The sequence below is a fragment of the Ylistrum balloti genome, unplaced genomic scaffold (assembly GCF_031769215.1).
Source record: "Ylistrum balloti isolate Yb309-2 unplaced genomic scaffold, AGI_CSIRO_Ybal_v1 Utg369668, whole genome shotgun sequence".
Classification (NCBI taxonomy): Eukaryota; Metazoa; Mollusca; class Bivalvia; order Pectinida; family Pectinidae; genus Ylistrum; species Ylistrum balloti.
The window spans coordinates 3,266,727-3,286,508 of NW_026781915.1; the positions used below are offsets into that span (position 1 = coordinate 3,266,727).

Genomic DNA, 19,782 nt, shown 5'->3' on the forward strand with positions numbered 1-19,782 from the left:
CGAATGAGAACACGCTAACGTTGAGAAACACCTATTTCTGTATTAAGACAGGACGCTGTCTTGCTTCGAATTTAATACTTAGACACATACATTTATTCTCAGAATTAAACATTTTCGATGAATTCTGGTATTCAACATTGTTCACCTAAATTGTCCTGGCTATCTTTATGATTTCCAGTTGGTAATTACTCTTCACGTTAATTCATTTAGCTTGAAATTATTGGAAAATAAAGAAAGAAAGAAAGAAAGAAGGAAACAATTTGAAATTGAATTGTTTGTTTGGGGTGTACAGTTTAACTTCGTTGACTGGAATACCACGTTTATTTCCAATTATTTTCTGGTCCAACTGGAATAATGTGTACTCAAAAACTCGGTTATCCTGAAGTTAGATATTGGTGCTTACAGATTGACAGTACAAATCAATATTGAAATTAAAGGGTTGTATGTTCTTCTTTGACAACGCTGCACGATAATTGAATAAATTACTTTATTTGGTAAAATAGCAAGTATTACCCTTCCTTCAAATTGACAGGTGTCGGTAACTAACTGGATTTCTAGTTTGCTTAAATCCAACACAGTACCTATCTCTTAGCAACTCCTGAGGCCGGATGTCTTTCTTTAGGTAAGCTAATGTTTTCATTCACTTATTGTATGGACTCGATCTGAACATCATCCGATGATAAGTTGAACATCGACTCTTCCGATTCCTCCACTGCCAGCAAAGGTTCATCAGCATTATCTTCATCGTATACGACGCTGATTCATTAAGAATTAAATATACATAATTTCTAGTTACTACCAAGAGCCTGATTTAGAATGAGTCAATCCGTAACTTTCTCCGTCAAAGTTGCTATGTATTTTCGAGGACCAGTTCGTAATGTAAACAAATTATTTTTTCTTCGTTTATAAAAAGTATTACTAGACGACGAGCATATAAATGTATTGCTTAAAAGCTGACATTATCGGCGTGTCTCCCTGACAATTCAAATATACATTAGTCTGCTTAAACAATTCGACAGTGTAAGTGTAGATTTTCAAGTGTGAACTTTTATCCATTACATCGGTCTTTTTAGCATAACTTTGATGTTTGAGCAGTTCCAATTATTCGAATAGAGTTACATTCAGTTAAAGCCCTTTTTCTACATAAACGCACAAACTTCATATGAAATAGATTAATAAAAGTTCAATTCATTTTGATCAAATCCACAATTCATTTCATTCTTTGATATATTTGATAAATAAATAAACAAATGAAATTTAAAAAAAAAAAAAAATAAAAAATAAACAAAACATGCATTTCCATAGAATCCGCTCTTAATATTGTTTTATTTTTTATGCTTTACGATAAGTGAACAACGACATTCAAAATTTAGTTTACTTACATTCTTGTTTTTGTGTTTTGTATGCAATTTAAAGGATAAAAATAATGTTTTCACATATGGTGGACACCACACCTTGAATATGAGCGTCAAACAAACGCCATTCCAACATTGATTCATGAATTCTTCCGTGACAATGCTACAAATACTTTCCATATAAAAAGGCAATACATTAGTGAAATTAGATAAATTGTAAAGCTAGACGTAATCAGAATATTTTCTTGTGAAAATAAATATATTTACAGTATCTATACGTATAAAAATATACATTTCTCTTGATAGAAAGAAATGCAATTTTTAATTCTAAACTATTTATACGCCTTCGACGCTTATTCCAGAAATTTAATAGAACAAACAGCCAGTTAATAAACAGTTCTGATGAGAACACCACTGGACGCATATATGAAGTTCATGTAACCTGTTTGATAGTCTAACACCCATGGACACCTCATTTCTAATATATCATTTTCAGTAATAAATCTTAGCGTACCTGTTTACAACGCAAATCTTGGATTTTTTTCCAACAGTAATCGAAGTGACGGGCAAGATAGGGAACTCACCATTCACAAACAATGGCAGTTAAAAAGGAATTAAATACGCACTTTTTATCCATAAGGTCACATATCATATATAAAGTTCATTAAGTACTCCTTGTGGTTTCTTCTCATAATCATTAAGCCGCGTAGGTCTCAAAAAAGACTTCAAAGAGCATGGTTTTGATCAGAATGACGCTTAAAATGGTGTGAAAACTTTTGTTTCAAGCCAACATCAGGTAGTTATGCTACCTAACAACTAAGTTGAAATTTCATTCACTGAAGTGGTCAGTGACAGATTAATCAACTTTTACCTGGTTGTTCGACATTACAAGACAGTAGATATACTTGTTACCAACAATCAGAGAATTTTCATGCGTAATGGAATCTGCTTTATAAACTGCCGTTGGAGTATACCGAAGAAGCGTAAATGTGGACATTGTCCTGTGGAAACTTTACTATTTTACCAATTTATCCTTTGGATAATTTCCCTCAATATATACATACACAATATATACATATACATATATATACAATATATATACACAATATATACATATACATGTATATATATATATAGAGTATATACATATACATGTATATATACAAGTGTATATAAATATATATATATACAATATATACATATACAATATATATACACAATATATATATATATATACATGTATATACAAAGGTGGAGCGAATTGGGAGAGGCAAAATACTGAAATTTATTTATTATTGTACTTACGTATCTAACACTGATACTGAAATTCAACACAAAATTCCATTGTGATATTCGTTGTTTTTATTGTGCAAAGCAACTGTCAATAAATAACATAACATTCCATCGACTGATTTAATCATGCACGTCCGATTCAGACAAAACTTTCACTCAACCTATTCAATCGCTTCCCGATCAATTCAAATCAAACATACATTCACATCCGATTCATAAGAAAAAAACTTGGTTCAGAAACATTAGATATAATTTAAAACACATAAAATACTATCAATAATTTAATAACAACGTAATTTACAATGTTCTTTACAGTCTTGTAGATTAAACGACCTATCTAGTAGTACATGTATAGTAATATTGATACAATATATTAACATACACATACAACAATCATATACTAACTCGGTATGTAACGATTCCAATTTTATACCACATTATATAACTTGTTCTACAATCTTTTTATTTAACATCAACATTTGAATTTTCAGTTAAATCTTTCGTGATGTAAGTAACGAATTCAAAAGATAAATAGCTTAACATCGAATGATTTACTCTAATGAAATCATGCTTGGCAACAAGACCGCGCGTTACTTCGAATGTACCACTCGACACTAAATCTGTCGTTTTTAGATGTCGTTTTAAGGATACAGACTTGTTATATTCTACTCTACCTAAATTGAATACATTTTTAGAAAAATAAATTTTGGTGTCATATTATTGTGCTTTCAATCATGACATCAAGACTATGCGAAAACTTTGAAAGTTGCTCCCTTTCTCAGGACATCTTTCCATCTTGAATGAATGGAATGGGATGCATCGCTCGGATTGGTCAATATTATATGTCAATAATATTAAAAGTATATCTTCATATCAGCGGATATAACACTTTTTAATACATCATAGAAGATCTTGACTATTTCATTGTCTTTCACTGGTAAACATATAATTAACAGTCATGTTTAGGTGTAAGGCTATACATTATTGTGAAGAAACGTTAACATCAAAAATAACTTATTGACGTACGGTTTCAAATAGTTACGTAAACATAAATGTTTAGCTGTATTTCTGTCCAATGTCCTAGGTAACCAACATTCACATTCAGTTATATTTCTGTCCAATGTCCTTGGTTACCAACATTCACACTCTGTTGTATATTTATTACAGTCTAAAATGATATCGAGAGAAGGTTTCATCTATTTCATTCCTTTTTAACGATGGCACTGAAACCTGTGTTGAGATATACGATATAGCTAAACAGACGTATTGCTGATAAACGTCAGCCCTACTTAAACCTCGTGTTAACAGGTGCTTGTTTATAACACCATAGTTCCGTATAATATTTGGTCGTCCAGTCACACTAGCGTTAAGACAATGGCTATTTGGCTGCACAAATATTAGTTACATTATACAAATACAATCAGCCTGGTCATTCCGTGAGTAACATCTCTATGTATGGCTACTTAGCTTGTTAACCATCTAAGTATCACACATAAAATGGTATTTTTTAAAGTTATTGACCAATACAACAATTATTAGCACTTTGGATCAACTATATTAAAACTCTTCCGTTTATTTGCGGTACAGAGATCGTGCTCCATACAAAAAATATCCAGCGTTAACAACATTGGTGGACACAGCTATGAGGAACATCAGACTCCCGCCAACCTTTGGCTACTGGTCAGTGAGGATGTAAATCGTATTTCTCGGCTAGATGTTCATAGGATTCTATTCACAAATAATAGACAAGTTTTTTTTCAACTGATGATAATGATGATGACGAAAATAAGCGTGACGGCAAAGGTGATAAGGATATGGGAGCCCATGATGGCCTTCTTCATTCGACTGTACTGTAAAACAAAAACGAGGACTCATTAGAAATAGCCTTATTGTTTAATTCAGCTTGCATGCTTTTTCATCGCTGATAACGATTGATTAATATTACGTATTCCACTAACAAATATATGAATTATCTAATAATTTGTCACGTGACCGTGTCCAATTAGTTAAAGAATAGTATTTTAATATTAACAAGCCATTATCATGTCATTATTCATGACTGCTTGTGAGACCAGTGAATTTGAAACAAAGTCGAACTTATTGCAATGCTGATAGAAAATACTCTTATAGTTTTAAACGAAAAAAACCCCTGATAATGGTTATTGTACAATTTCATCTTTTAGATTTGAAAGTTAAAACATTAGTAGTGAATTAATACATACATGTGTAGGATTATCGACATGTAAACACCATTCATTGCGGTAAATCCTATCTCCATTTAACAAACATTCCCTAATTTGGAACTTGTCTATCAGAATTATAAGTTAATATCATTGTTAAGCACTTACCGGCGGCTCCAGATCAATGGCTACGTTCGTTGCTCTGTTGTTGTTATACGGCTTTCTATGCATTTCATAAAGATATGTCTGATTTCTCTTGTGTTCTGAAAATATCAATTTGAATCCAAACAAATTCAGTGCTATGAAGTGACTTAGCATTGTTCAGATAGAGCTAGTAATTGTGAAATTGAAACTATTTCTTATTCACGATATGCGTGTAAGAATATTCAAGTACTAAATACAATCAAGTTGATAAAGATATTAACAGTTTGACTCTGCAAATATGGGATCTAGCTTTGTACATAATGTATGTTCATGGTTAGTTAGTACTATATGTGATATATTCTATTGTGTTAATAGTTATTTTATATTAAATGTAACCGATGTTATATTATAGACAACAGACTGGATGTATTTAGTATAGTTACTAGCTGTATATAGTATAGTTACTACCTGTAATTACTATAGTTACTACCTGTAATTAGTATAGTCACTACCTTTAATTAGTATAGTTACTACCTGTTATTAGTATAGTTACTACCTGTATATAGTTAGTTACTACCCGTAATTAGTATAGTTACTACCTTTAATCAGTATAGGTATTACCTGACTTGTTAGCGATGCACTGATGGAGTTCCAACAGCAGGTAGATTATCACTAAATAGGCTACATAGCCCAGCAACGCATACTTCATGTAGGGCGGGGCGCCGGACTTGCTCAACTCCACTCCCGCAAATATGTTTATTACTGAAAGGAGAGAAAAAAACACATGCTTATGTTTCTTTTAGAAGTTTCTAAATTTCACCAAATTTTACTGCAATGACTTTCGGTTACTTCAAGTGTAGTGACATAATTAATCAGCTGGTAGCATTTTTGTCAATCCATACCGGCTAACAGATATAGATAAGATATAGCTGTCGTACTTGCGAGTATGTGTACAGAGGATCCCAGTCCCCAATGGATCCAGTTAAATATCTTCCTCTTGACGGTCCCGGGTAGTGGTCTGCATACCGCTACTATTGGCTATTGTAAGTAAAAAGGTGATAATTAACTGTCTAGTTTATCTGAACACTGATGTGGTTAACCACTAAACCATTTATTCAAATTTCTTAATTAAAGTATGTGTAAGTTACATGGATTTTAAAGAACGATTCCATATCCTAATGTCACCTGAAGCATAGACACCCGAAGCATTTGTCTACGAACAAATTGCATTTCAAATTGATAGGTAAGATTTATATGTTAAGTTAAATGAAACTGAAACTTTCATAGACAGCCTAAAGAGTGACAAAATTATATGATATTGAAATTAACTTCAAGCCTTGGTATCTACGAGATATCATTCTATGTGACCAGCATTTTCCCGACCAGTATCAGTAAGGTTTTCAGGACGATAAGACGTTATAAATATTTAAGGTTTATGCTACATGCAACAATAACTTTGTATGAATATTAATTTTTGTATCTTTTTAATATTATCAATAGAATATTATAAATTTGTTAAATTTCTTTCGCGACATATCTTTCTTTACTTACATTTGCTATGGTGAACAGCGTTACAAGGATTCCGAGGACAGGATGTGCTTTGTGGAATGTCTTCCCATCGATCTGTAATGTTTTGTTATCAATCTTTATCATATAGTTACTCTGATGTAGGTAAAAATCACATGACATTTGTTAAATTTGATAGCATCTTGTTTTAGACATATTTTCCTTATACCAGTTTTTTTTCAATAAGTTGATTAAATGCTCTGTTACATTTTATGTTAATTTTTCAACTGCAATAAATGATTTCACAACATTCCTCCAGTACCTTGCTGAACCCCTTGATATCCGCGAAGATCAGTACGACGGCCACCAGCACACACAAAAACACAAGGACCATACAGAAACGGTGAACCTAGAAACAGCAATAAATGTGATAAAGTCAGGGTTATACATATATCATTAAGTGTTACAACTAGGTTTTATTTATAATCCAGCTGTGTTCGTGCACAGCATGTAATGGGAGTTATCTCCCTTCCTAACCTTGTAATAGTTTATGGACTACTGTGCATATAATTACTAATTGAGTTAACTTTACTGCGATGCATTAACCACTATTGAACACGATAACTCAATGTCATTATGCTTATCTAACCATGGGAAATATACGTCTCTTACCATAAATGGTCACTCGTATCCATTTAAATAAAAAAATTAAAAGAAAAACGGACGAATGAAATATCACGTTGAAACAGTTGTTTTACATTTCAATGACCCGCACAATGTTAATATATTATATACACTGACATCTGTTGGAAGCAATCACCTCTATAGGTTTAACCGCTGTTGTTAAATACGTTTGATAATGTAGATTCTAATAATACCATTGAAATGATGATGTCGTTGCTAAATTATATATTACGACGACACCAGTCGGCACTAACCTGATACCAGATACGTTCTCTACAGATGGTTTTGTCCGGCCATATCTTCTTGTAGAACCGGACAGTGATGATTCCTATACTGGCGCAGAAAATCCAGGCGAAAATCATCAAACAACCTATCAAAATTAATGGATAATGTCAAATTACTATTTGTCATGAAAATAGTGTACCGTGATTACAATGTATTCCTTAATGATCTGTTAATACAATGTATTGTGATTATTTTTTAATACAATGAAATATAAATAAATTAAATGCAATGTTATGGGGAAATTTTTGAATGAATGGTGGATACTGTATAAATTAAATATAAAACACTTTTCCTTCGTAAATAATAATAGACTAACAGGTTAAATATTATATTGAGGTTATTACACAGTAAACAGTAAAATTATTGTATACCATGCACTTTGACCAGGAAGTACGAGGCCACGCTTGTAACAAGGATCTGTTGTTGTAGGTCGACTCTCTCGCCAGACACAGACGGTATGGTCACCAGACTATGTCGGTTCTTCTCCCCTGTAACAAAACATCGATGTTGTCATTGTCATACTCGTCGTTTAGATTTATATTTAGAGAAATAGTGCTTCCTGGAGTGAAATCAAAACAATGCTATTTACTTGCATGTCTTTAATACGATCTCCTATCACCCAAAAGTGTTATGATAAATACATGCAGCTACATATTACAGGATTCTTTCATATGTCGAGGTGTAGGATGGGGATATTCTACCCGAAAGGTCACGAAATGTCGCAAAACCCTATCCTACACCTCGACATATGAAAGAATATCTTTCTCTCACTTTCATTCTAAAATTTTGAGAAAAGATAGTCTCAGACGTCGACAATATACTTCCAAAGACGCCATATTACACGAAAATAATGTTTGTTTTCGTAACAATAATGCAATTAATTGACAGGTTGACATAAGAAATGAATTCTTCGTACCTAGATTTGGCAAACAAAGTTTGCACAAGAGAAATAAAACAAAATATAAACAGTCAATGCAAATAAGTATATGTGCCCATATGTGTGTATACATTGTACCAGGATAGGATGTCAACTGGGGAGGGACACGTAACATTTCTATGAGAGCGTGCCTGTATTGCATGTTTGGGTATTTGATACAACAGCGAACCTGGTTGTATTTCCCCGGACAAATCAGTATTACACGGGTAGAAATGACAATTTTTTAGATACATTTTTAGAATATATGACAGAACACAAAAATAACGATATAAAATAGTTACTGAATATGTGCATTTGTATATTTTCTTTTAAAATCTACAACAGAATTATGATCATAACAATATCATGAATGAAAGGATAGTATAATCACAAGGTCAGAAATCTTTAAATTTAGCAAGGAATATCGTCCTACTTATTCCCATTATGTTTATTTTTCCTCACCATGCATTTCAAATTAAGCCATTTGGCACATCTAATGGTTTAACAGTACAATGTCATATTTAATTTGATAATTTTCATTCTAAAAAAGAAAAAAGTTAAATACCAATATTGTTAGAAACTCACCGTTTTCTACCCGTCCCTCGGCAAACATGATGTGATAGTCCATGTTCAGATCAAATATAGTGGAATGACCTGGTACGACCTTGACCCTAGTGAAGCGACATGTGAATAGACCATTTTCCAGACGGCCTCCAACATTGCTTAGACCAACCCCTGGCTGAAAAATTAAAAAAAAAAACCAACATCATCATGATCTAAACTCATATTCAATAAAACTAGGGCAAAAGATGAATAAAAGAAAATCTTACACGAAGACTTCTGAAAAAGTACTAGAAGAATAAGGTCAGTGTCCAAGAAGAGAAAAAAACATCTTCTGCCTCATCGACGACATCAGCCATGTAAGCATTGGTCATTCCAGGTAATTAATGTCACATTCTCAAAGGATAACAAGGTATACAGCATCGGAATACACAAGCAAACTAACGAGCATCAAACACGTTCAACTCCACAACGCACAAAGAAAAGGGTTATTTCTCAATGAGATCACTATAACGACCGTAAAACTACTTCCCCATAATTTTTTATCGGCCTGCATCTTTTGGCACCTTGTGTTAAAGTCTGTCCGTCAGATGATGACTTTTTATACAAAAATCGTGATAATGGGAACATGCCTTCGGATATCGAATCTACTGCTACATGTTAACATCATAGATTGCAAATAGGTTGCTATCCAGAAATGGAAAATTCGCCACAGAGAAATTGAAATCATCACGTTTATCATACAGCTTGGTGGAAAACTGCCCATATTGGTATCGTTGTAGGGAAAGATCGAGATAAGCGGCTTATGTAGAAGGGACTGTTGTGTCTTTGATTTTCAATTCTGGTGGATACTTACGAGGACGTGGTAAATAAAAATCTTGTTATTAAAAAAGACGTTATCAATATAGCGTAAAGTGATACCAAATGTATTTGCAAGAAATTTGTGACCTGTTTTGAAAACATCTTCGATAAATTCGTCCGCGTATGAAAAACATGTGAAATCACACTATTAGCAAATAAACCAATAATTTCATGTATTTTCTCAAAACAATTGTTCCAGCTATAATCGAACATGATGAATTAAGGTTACACATATAACGATTCTATACATACCTCGGCTAATACATGATTTGTTTTGTCATCATGGTTGTACGAGTGCTGGACTTCCAGAATTCCATTCTCCATTAAGCATTCTACCACACTATCAGTGCCCTATAAGATAAAACCATACATCTTTACCATCGGAAATATAGTAATTAAAAAATCAGAAAGAACCAATATGCATCTCTAACACCATTTAAATTGAAATCAAATGTCTTGTACAGCTTTGAACAAGTTAACTGTCCTCTATCATCTATTCGAAATATATGCTTCTTTTCACATCAGTTAGTTAAATTTATCTTCCATAAAGCCCTTTTCGTCATATTTCAAGTTTGGAACAAGTATCTGTTATAGAACTTATTCAATCAAACTCATGTAAACATGAACTGTATCAGGTATACATCACCATAATGCTTCATCACCTGTCTACTTATGCTATTAGTTACTGCCACCTCGTCATCAAGCATGCTTTAGAATAATATGTCACGTTACCATATTGCCGTCGTTCGAGAAGCCGACTGCCATCCACCTATTGGTGGATGCCTCTCCTTTGGATCTTAGTTCGAAGTCGATAGCATCCCCCTGATCCTTCCAGGACACGATAAAGCGACACACGTCTCCAGTACATTGTTCATAGCACCCTTTGGTCAAGCCACATGCAAGATCGTTCGTCAGGTCACCGTACTAAAACAGAAATCAAAACTGTTTACACTTACGTACTCATTCTGTTAATAAAAGAAATATTTGAATTTTTATCGAGATCTTGAATAAGAAAAAGATATCTGAGGGAGAAGTTTTATCAAGAGCATATGTTCAAACTATATTACATAACGCATTATGCTGTTTGACTGTAAACCTCCGTCGTTACTGTAAAATCATTGATTTTCATAGTGTTTTGTTTTCGTTGATTTCCTGGGTACTCTTAATCCTCGATTGTATATGTCCATGATATGACAATACACACTATCATCGCACTAGTGAGTTTTGTGAGAACTATTTAATCATGAACTCAAAGACAAATAATATGTACCAAATTTGAGTCCCACGAAAATATAGATATATTTTTTGTTTACAATATCTTCAATACAATACAAGTTTTTTTTTGTTTTTCTTAATTAAGGCACACGTGAAACTGATTGATTTGAAACGATCATCATACAACAAAAAAAATCGTAATGGAAAGTGATTTATTTGTAGGTGACGAATTTCACGAAAGTAGAAGGTAGCCGTTAAACACCAACGTAGTATAGATTCGGGAGTACTAGAGGTTTGTACTGCAGTTTTACATGTTAAAATATACCTGTGCCTCTGTGACAAGTGGTGTCGACGGGGCTTCCGTTGACCGGTCCGTTGTTATGACGATTGGTGGGGGCGTTGTAAATATGTCAGTAGCTGTAGTGGTAGGCGATGTTGTGGTGGAAGTGCTAGGCTGTGTTGTAGTTGTGGTGGTTGTAGTTTGTGTTGTAGTAGTTGGGGCAGGCGTGGTTGTAGTCGTCGTTGTTGTTGTTGTAGTTGTTGTCACCCAGCGTAGATATCGCTGAAAATCCACAGGTTCGAGAGAGGCATAGGGCGCCGGGTTGTAAATGTGAGGGAGCTTCATTCCTGTATAATGAACAGGGTATCTAAATCATAGCTACCATACCTTAACTCTTCATGTCGAGGAAAATACATAAAAAACACTACAGCATCACATAGATGAAATAGAAAAAAATGCATAAGGCAACTAATTCAAACAGTGGGTTTGAGAAAGGTGATTACCGCAAATATTACCAGAATGATTCGTGAAGCAGCCATACACATCATAATTTAATAATCGATCTTGGATATATATATAAATCACTTTATCCATTTAATATGATACTTTTGAGCAGAAAAGGCACAATATGAATAAGTAATAAGTGTTTTATGAATGACAAGTGGTCCTGTTACATAAATTGTCATTTAAGTAGGTCACCATGTCCACTTAATGTCCACACTTTACTCTGTCGGCGATACTGTAACAATGACTGAGTTAAAGGACCATAATACCATTTGTTATTCAATACTTATACCGACATATTAAGACAGTGTTCATGCTTGTGTTCATTTATTTCATTCCCCTAATTTTAAAAAGTTCGTAGAACACCAGTTGATTAATTTCAAGACAAATAAGGTTTTTGATGCCATGTACTATTAGTGGTTTCGTATCCGAAATATGTAGAAACAATGGAATTGGTACATGATGTACATATAAAACCAATGTTACGTATTAATATATATAGAACTGTTGTAAAACTCCATATCCAGTTTCTTTCAATTACATGTGTGATGTTACTTATGATGCTATAAAATGAGAAATGAAATAAAAGTTTATAATAATACACATTTAACTGAATCAGCTAGGAATGTTCAATATAAAAAAATATGCTAGCTTAGCTTTCTTAATCTGACTCTGTTTACAGATACATTACTACGACGTTATATTCTTGGAAAGGTAACTCCGCGTCAACTTTAGCACAATGGCTTACTTCATTCATTAACCAAAGTTCGATTGAGATGACAGAAAACAATTTATTAACATTATTTGGCAGTATGTTTGGTATTGTTAGTACATATAGAGGGAAGCTTGGTTGAAGGGAAACTAACACTAACATGCTGTGATGATCCGATATCGCATACACTTTCATTATTAATTCACAGGTTATTACATGAATGAACATCTTTTATTAGTACCATATGCAGTGTTTTTAAAGCATGTACATTGGAGTGTTATGTGAAAGTAATTCATAAGTAGGTCAAATATTACAAAAGCCAATAGCTTGCTGTCACCCTTGCAAGCCAAAACCAGAACGAAATCGTAACCTACCTCTACCGCTGAACGCATCTGAGTGTTTAGAAATGAAGTTACTTTACTTCACATATTCAATGTAACCAAAGTTATATTTCATTAGATATCGAACACTACCGTTCACTATATCCTTAAAATGAAAAGCGCCTATCCTATGTCTTACAACCTGAAAGTGCAGAATCTACATTCCAAAGGAGTCACAACAAATGTAATACTATGCAAAAGATTTTCGTTGCAAAAATATTAATTCAGAAGTCATCATGTCACTAGTTAAACATTTTACATTTTATATCAAAGCCTTAAATTACAAGTATATACATTTAGATGTTAGTAACATACCCGCCATCGCTGTACCATGAGCAAATAAGATGTGCCAGTCTCTGTTTAGGTCATACACGGATGAATCAGAGGTAACAATCTTCTGTCGTGTAAAACGACAGGTAAATACACCATCCACAAAGGATCCTCCTTCGTTACTTATACCCAGCTTTGGCTGTAAAGAGATTATCAAACGTTTCATAGAATGTAATAGATAGAGGTAAGGCTTAACTTGAATGCCTCCGTCAGGAATCGAATCAGACACACCTGCGACTTATAAGTCTTATGCTCAACCGATCTAAAGATCGTATTTAAATGGATTTTTTAAAAACAGATAACAGCATAGAGGAGTTCCAAATTTTCGTTCGAAACAAATGTAAATTATTTAACATCATAGCGGAAATTAAGCGACAATTTATCTTTATCATTACGATGTTCCATCTCGAAGGCATATTGGGATCATTTTTTCAAGTTGGACCCTGTTGTGCAACCATTTCTGTACCAGTTTCGTGAATAACTCGTGTATGCCATTGTACTGTCATGGGCTATGTACTGGTGATGGTGACAGTTTTGGTATTCTATGTAAGGGTATCTACAATTCTATGTTTTAAAAAGCTATTAATTATAGTTGCATACTCACATTCCTTAGCCTGGAGTTTACACGTGTGTCCTTGTTGAAAGATTGGAACACACTGACGTAACCGGAAGTCGTCACACATTCTGTCACGCTGTCGGATCCCTTGTAAGAATAATAAGAATAATCAACATTTCACGTTTCACGAAATTATTGCAACTTTTAGAGACCGGAGTCACTAGTTCAAAAGCAGGCGAAGGCTGGGTATATTTTTCGTTACCTCTTCCTATTACAAAATATTAGCGTGCTTACCATATTGCGGTCGTAGGAGAACCCAATGGCTATCCATTTATCGCCTCTTTCCTTGACCGCAGCTTTTATTTCGAAATCAATGGAATTGCCTGTGTCTACCCAACCAATGATGAAGGTACAGTAGCGCCCCCTACAGTCATGATGGCAGCCTCTGGTAACATTGCAGCTCATGTCTGGACGTATCCATATTGCCTATAAAAGAGAGTGATTATTGATATCCTTAATATTAAAACAAATGTTTTATACAAATGTAGAAGAACAGAAACAATATTTCAGCATCAAGATATATGTTTGTAATGCAATACATGTAAGGTCGTTCAATCAGATGGTTGAAACGGCAAAGACTTCAAAGGACTAAAACAAAATATTGATGAGATAAAAAAGGAAGCGGTGATACAGTCATGACGTCCTCTGAATGGACAGTATGATAACCAATCGTCTTATCACTACACAACTAGTGTAATAATAAATGATAGACTAAAGTGATCAATATGGAACATATTAAAAACACATGATGATTGTCATCAGTTATATTGAGTGAATAAAAGACACATTAAGATAAGATTCAGTAGAATCAAACAATGAATTAAACTGCATCATACAGCTGTGTCGTCTTTCTAGGACTTGACAGTAATGCTAAGGACCTACATTTGTAACCTAGGAGGCGTATAAGAACAATCCAAAATAACTGGAATAAATGTCACAATCTAGATGTGGAGGTGCACTAGCCCAATATTTCAGTAGATTTCGTGAATTTTGTATAACTGATACTTTTAGAAGAGTGTCAAGTATATATCTATATTCTTAACCGTCACACTATTCGTATGAATTAAAATGGGTCATGCGATTGCTACATAAGTTAAATACTACAGTATACAATCTTAAAGACTTTTCATAAAAATGAACATTTAATGAAATATTTCAAAGACCAAAATTTAACACGTGTTTAAAGTAAGGAATGCAAATGTGAATAAGAGAATTTTAGCTCACGCTGTGTTTGGATTGTCATATCAATCATATATGAAACGAAGACGCCAGTTTAACAAGTCGACAAGGGCCTGCAGCTACTTCATTACAAGTCACCAAGATAGATATGTGTTGTTACTGTTTAGCAAACAATATCTTTGTAATGAAAATATTTAAGTTTAGCCACTGGCAAAAGTGGACAGACAGTGAAAGATAAAGTATTGTTTCTTTGAGAAAAGCGCTTAAATAGTATAACCGCTAAATCATGTGTGTCAACAGCGTTTGAAAATAGTGCAATTTGGTCTTAGATTTAACCATGGACTACCTTTTTTATTGAAACATTCTCGTTATCTCGCTACATTCACAACATCACTCACCCCTGGATCAGCAATGTCTGGAGTGGAAGTGGGCCTGGTCGTCGTGGTAGTAGGCGTTGTGGTTGTGGTTGTTGTAGGAGTCGTCGTCGTTGTTGGAGTTGTAGTGGTAGTAGGGGTTGTAGTGGTGGTGGTAGGGGTTGTAGTGGTGGTAGTTGGAGTGGTAGTCGTAGTAGTGGGCGTTGTTGTGGTGGTTGTCGGAGTGGTAGTGGTGGTTGTAGTAGGCGTGGTGGTGGTCGGTGTTGTAGTGGTAGTAGTAGTTGGAGTTGTTGTGGTGGTCGTGGGTTTCGGTGTTGTCGTGGTGGTAGTGGTAGTGGTGGTGGTGGTGGTGGATGTAGTTGTAGTTGTTGAAGTTGTAGAGTTGAAAAGCTGGTTACATGCAGTTGACCGTGGGGTGGTCAGTGTTAAGAGTTGCTGACGAGACAGACGAACATTACTGAATTGGTCATACACAACTGGGGAACTCACGCCCATCCAATACGTACTGAACTGCTGCAGGATCGTGGCTCTGAAAATAATATACAGAATAAACGTATTATAATGCCACATTTTGATTTAATGTGAGTTTAAACACAGTTTGTAAAAACGTCTCATACATGAAGGAAGGGTGCTCACCTAAACAGCACATGACCCTGTGGTACCTGTGGAGCTTGCCACACAAATCTCATCAATGTCTTGTCTGAAGCCTCTACGTGGGTTAAAGCTTGTCCACGCGTTCCCTGCAAATAACAAACCATTTATTGCTATTGTAACTGGTATCACATTACAAATACCATCCCTTGTAATAACTTTTTATCGTATTTTATTCAAGGAAATGATAAATTAAATGTATATAGAGACCGTCAATATCTTATCTTTGACATCGGAAACAGCTTTCGCTGATAAATCAATTTGTTTTCGGAACATGTCATTCAATAGATGATATATGAAAGGAATGGCAACAAAGGAAGCTCTCATATAGCAAAATGAAATTCAAGGTGAGCAACATACTGTTACGAAAACGGTATACAGTGTTATAATCAAAATTACGTGATAGAGGATATAATCGAAGGTTTCCAAAATATCAACAATCAAGCACATGTTGCATACAAGAACCACCATCAAAATTTCAAAAATCCATGTCGTTTGTAACAACATGGATTTAATCTTCACATAATGGTGCATTTTTGCTGTGTTAGATACAATTTCCAGAATATAATGCTGTGACTTAACCTTGAACTACCCAAAAACATGCTACAAGCATTAACACTATTATGTGTGTAAGGGATATCTGCCAACTTTATCTTATTTATTATCTTAGTCATCTTGTGTTCACATCCAATAAATGTGAAATATGTTTATTTAAATATCCTTATTACATCTACAGTTCAAAATTCATATGTAAAAAGAATGGTATGGTTTTTAGTGTTTAAATCAAACTACGGTTAAATGTCGGAATTACTAGGTGATGATTTCTTCGGTTCTAGGTACCATTCAATTTACTGAGGATGTTAAATTACTAAATCGCGTAATTATCATACATTCAAGTCATTTTCTATTGGATATTTTAAAATGCATTGTCTCCTTTCATCACGTTCGGTTCTTTACATATATATTCTAGATCTGCACATACAGATATAATGAAAACATACGTACCAGTCTGGTATCTGGACACGCGTACTTGAACTGAGAGTTGAGGTAGTTACCAAACACGCCGACTTTAACATCCTGTTCGTAATACTGGACAAGTCGAGGTTGTATTAGGAATCCTTTAAAGCTGTATCCGGGACACGCTTGTATAGTCACTGTAACACAAAAATGGGCATATACTACGATTGTTAGATAGTATTTGGTTCAATTTATATACATTTGTCTTTCACTTTAAAGCCATATGTAGTAATGACTGGAACTATAACTACCTTCAGTGCTGGGGTGTATCATTAATTGAAATTTGTCCTCTATCTTTATGTAAAGTGTCCGTTGATTGCAAATGAAACGCGATATTTTGTTGTACAGTTGCACAGAGTTGATAGTTTTTTAATTTCTTTTAATATATCTTTTACAATCACACTCTTCCGGTTTTTTTTTGTTTTTGTTTTTGTTTTGTTTTTGTTTTTGTTTTTTTTTTTTGTATTAGACATTTTTCAAATATTTGTAAACGATGCACCATTTCACCTTGACAAATCTGGCGATAAAATATGTAAAATTAAGGTTCGTACATTAAGTCCTTTCTGCTGTGTATACGTTAGGTCTGGTGTAACGTCTTTTGACTAGGCTAGACTTAACATATACATAGACATGTGACACCAACACTAAAATGACCTTATCGCATTGGAGAAAGACTTACAGGCACTCGTGTAAAAGAGTCCATGTATTACATAATTACATATAAATTACATGTAGGCGACATATTTAATACCAAATTATTACAAGATGGCGGCGTTTTTATTGGTGTATAACGGTTACGACGCTTGATGATCTGTTTGTAATAGCTGGCGGCGACGGACATACCTTCGTCTGGGCTATACATCTCTACACAAGGATTAAGTATCAGATAGACTTTTCATATATAGCATTGACACCAGAAACAGAAAATAAATGTCTGTCACTTATCTTATCGCGAAATTTGTGTTTTATTTAGAGAATTATTGAGTTTATAAAACTCAACTCAGGACTCTGTACAATGACTCTGTATAATGCTAACTCACTGAAGACAAAATATGTAAGTAATTGAGTTTTGTTCTTCTGCTGTGTATTGTAAACTCTTGTTTGCATACTTAACATGTTTGTAATCCGTCCCTAGAAGTTAAAAGATAGGACATTGCACCAAATACACACAAGTGAAGAGTACCTTTCGATGTTGAAGTTTGAAATAGAGTAATGCCACATAATGAATATAACTGCACCATACAGATGTATAGTCCTTACATAACTCGCAAGTGATACGAGAAAATTGTGATGTGGGAATCAAGAAACCGGTCAAAGAAGTATTGCGAGTAAAATCTAAATAATAATTTACTTAATTTGATTGATCTTTAAAGAACATCAAATTGTTTATTCTGAACCGATTTATTATGCACATAAGTAAAACGTGGCATGCGGGATTTGGCAAACTTCGTGGACATTATCCAACCACCAATCTTAAAGGAATGTGAATAATGATGTATTAATGCAAAACAGTGATACACAAGAGCAAATGAACAGATATTCCCTTTTGTTGTCTTTTCATTTTCAAGTGTTAATATACTCAAGGGATAAAGAAACGCAAGGTAAACTTTGAAGATGATTCTAGGCAAGACGTCGAGTATAATATATAGCCACCTGCGTTTCTTTATGCCTTGAGTATATTTATTGTATAAAACCTCTGTCCGACAAGCTAAGATGTTATACCCTGAACATTAAAAGATTGATTATTTCAAGAATTCCTGTCTAGTTCTTGACAATTTCTCATTCACCAGGTAATCATTAACGAGTTAGAACATGTATTTTGATAACCTCCAATGGTCAATTTATAATAACATGAAAAACGGAAGAACATGATCGGATGGAAAATAAGCATTCGTAAACAATAAGTTGCTTTGTCCTCTAAAGCTTGAATTGCCTGTCTTTCTCCAAATATATTCATTACAGAAGCATCTTACATGGGGAATATTCTGTTTCCTCTCACCTGTGATCTGGTCCCTCGGTGCGTACGTAGTTTTGGAGACGCTGATGATGAAGGGTGCAGGTGAGGTACTGGGTCGTGTCCCAGAGTGCCACGGCTGTAGGTTAGGGCAGGCTTGATTGGCAGCCCCAGAACTGTACCCTGACACAGATGGTAACCATGACAACGACGTTATACCAAATATCGATATCAGGTATAGAACTGGCACTATCCCCATACCAGTTGCCTGTAAAAAAACCCATCAAAGTTGATATTGGTACTAAATAATATTATAGACTTATTTTATCCAACAAATCAAACATTTCATACACATACGTATTTTCGTATACTTATACCTATAATACATGCTCTTGCATTCAGTATAATCAAACGTCAATGTATAACATGTGATATGATTAATGCCAATTCCATGTTTAAACCTTTATTGAATACCGTTTAAAAATTTCAAACGATTGATAGCCTTAATTATGTTTCTGATAATGTAAATAGTACATTTATATGTACGTAATATATGTATATATTAAGAACACCTAGCCATCTCGGTGATGTGTTGTTTTAGTATTTCCTTTCATAACCTTTTTTTCGGTTGCAGATATCATTTACACAGAGTGTAACTCTGACAGTATGAACTGCATTATACTCATTACACAAAGAATATTGTTTATTATAGTTAGAATAAAGACTTGCAAGGGAATCATTTTGGAGTGGTCAGAATTGGACGTACAGATATTACAAATAGTCTC

The 19,782-nt window shown here is 34.2% G+C and overlaps 1 protein-coding gene across 1 annotated transcript; it reads right to left on the bottom strand.

Moving 5' to 3' along the window:
* Positions 1 to 4,405: 4,405 nt before the first annotated feature.
* LOC132561585 (ferric-chelate reductase 1-like) lies at positions 4,406 to 19,256 on the bottom strand. The gene is made up of 20 exons (XM_060226284.1): positions 19,043 to 19,256; positions 17,032 to 17,180; positions 16,012 to 16,115; positions 15,400 to 15,904; positions 14,057 to 14,248; positions 13,811 to 13,909; positions 13,192 to 13,345; positions 12,871 to 12,888; positions 11,326 to 11,627; positions 10,518 to 10,709; positions 10,038 to 10,136; positions 8,949 to 9,102; positions 7,819 to 7,935; positions 7,417 to 7,532; positions 6,801 to 6,887; positions 6,524 to 6,595; positions 5,911 to 6,010; positions 5,594 to 5,734; positions 4,997 to 5,091; positions 4,406 to 4,498 (listed from the first exon to the last, which is right to left on the bottom strand). Exons 1-20 carry the CDS (start codon positions 19,254 to 19,256, stop codon positions 4,406 to 4,408), a joined length of 3,003 nt encoding a protein of 1,000 aa, XP_060082267.1.
* Positions 19,257 to 19,782: the final 526 nt, after the last annotated feature.

Excerpts from the sequence above, each read along its gene's own strand:
- LOC132561585 (XM_060226284.1), bottom strand. The coding sequence starts at position 19,256 with ATGGGGATAGTGCCAGTTCTATACCTGATATCGATATTTGGTATAACG. Across the intron at positions 13,346-13,810 it reads TAAACTCCAGGCTAAGGAAT|CCAAAGCTGGGTATAAGTAA; the intron begins GTGAGTATGCAA and ends ATCTCTTTACAG. Across the intron at positions 5,735-5,910 it reads CTCTGTACACATACTCGCAA|TAATAAACATATTTGCGGGA; the intron begins GTACGACAGCTA and ends CTCTCCTTTCAG.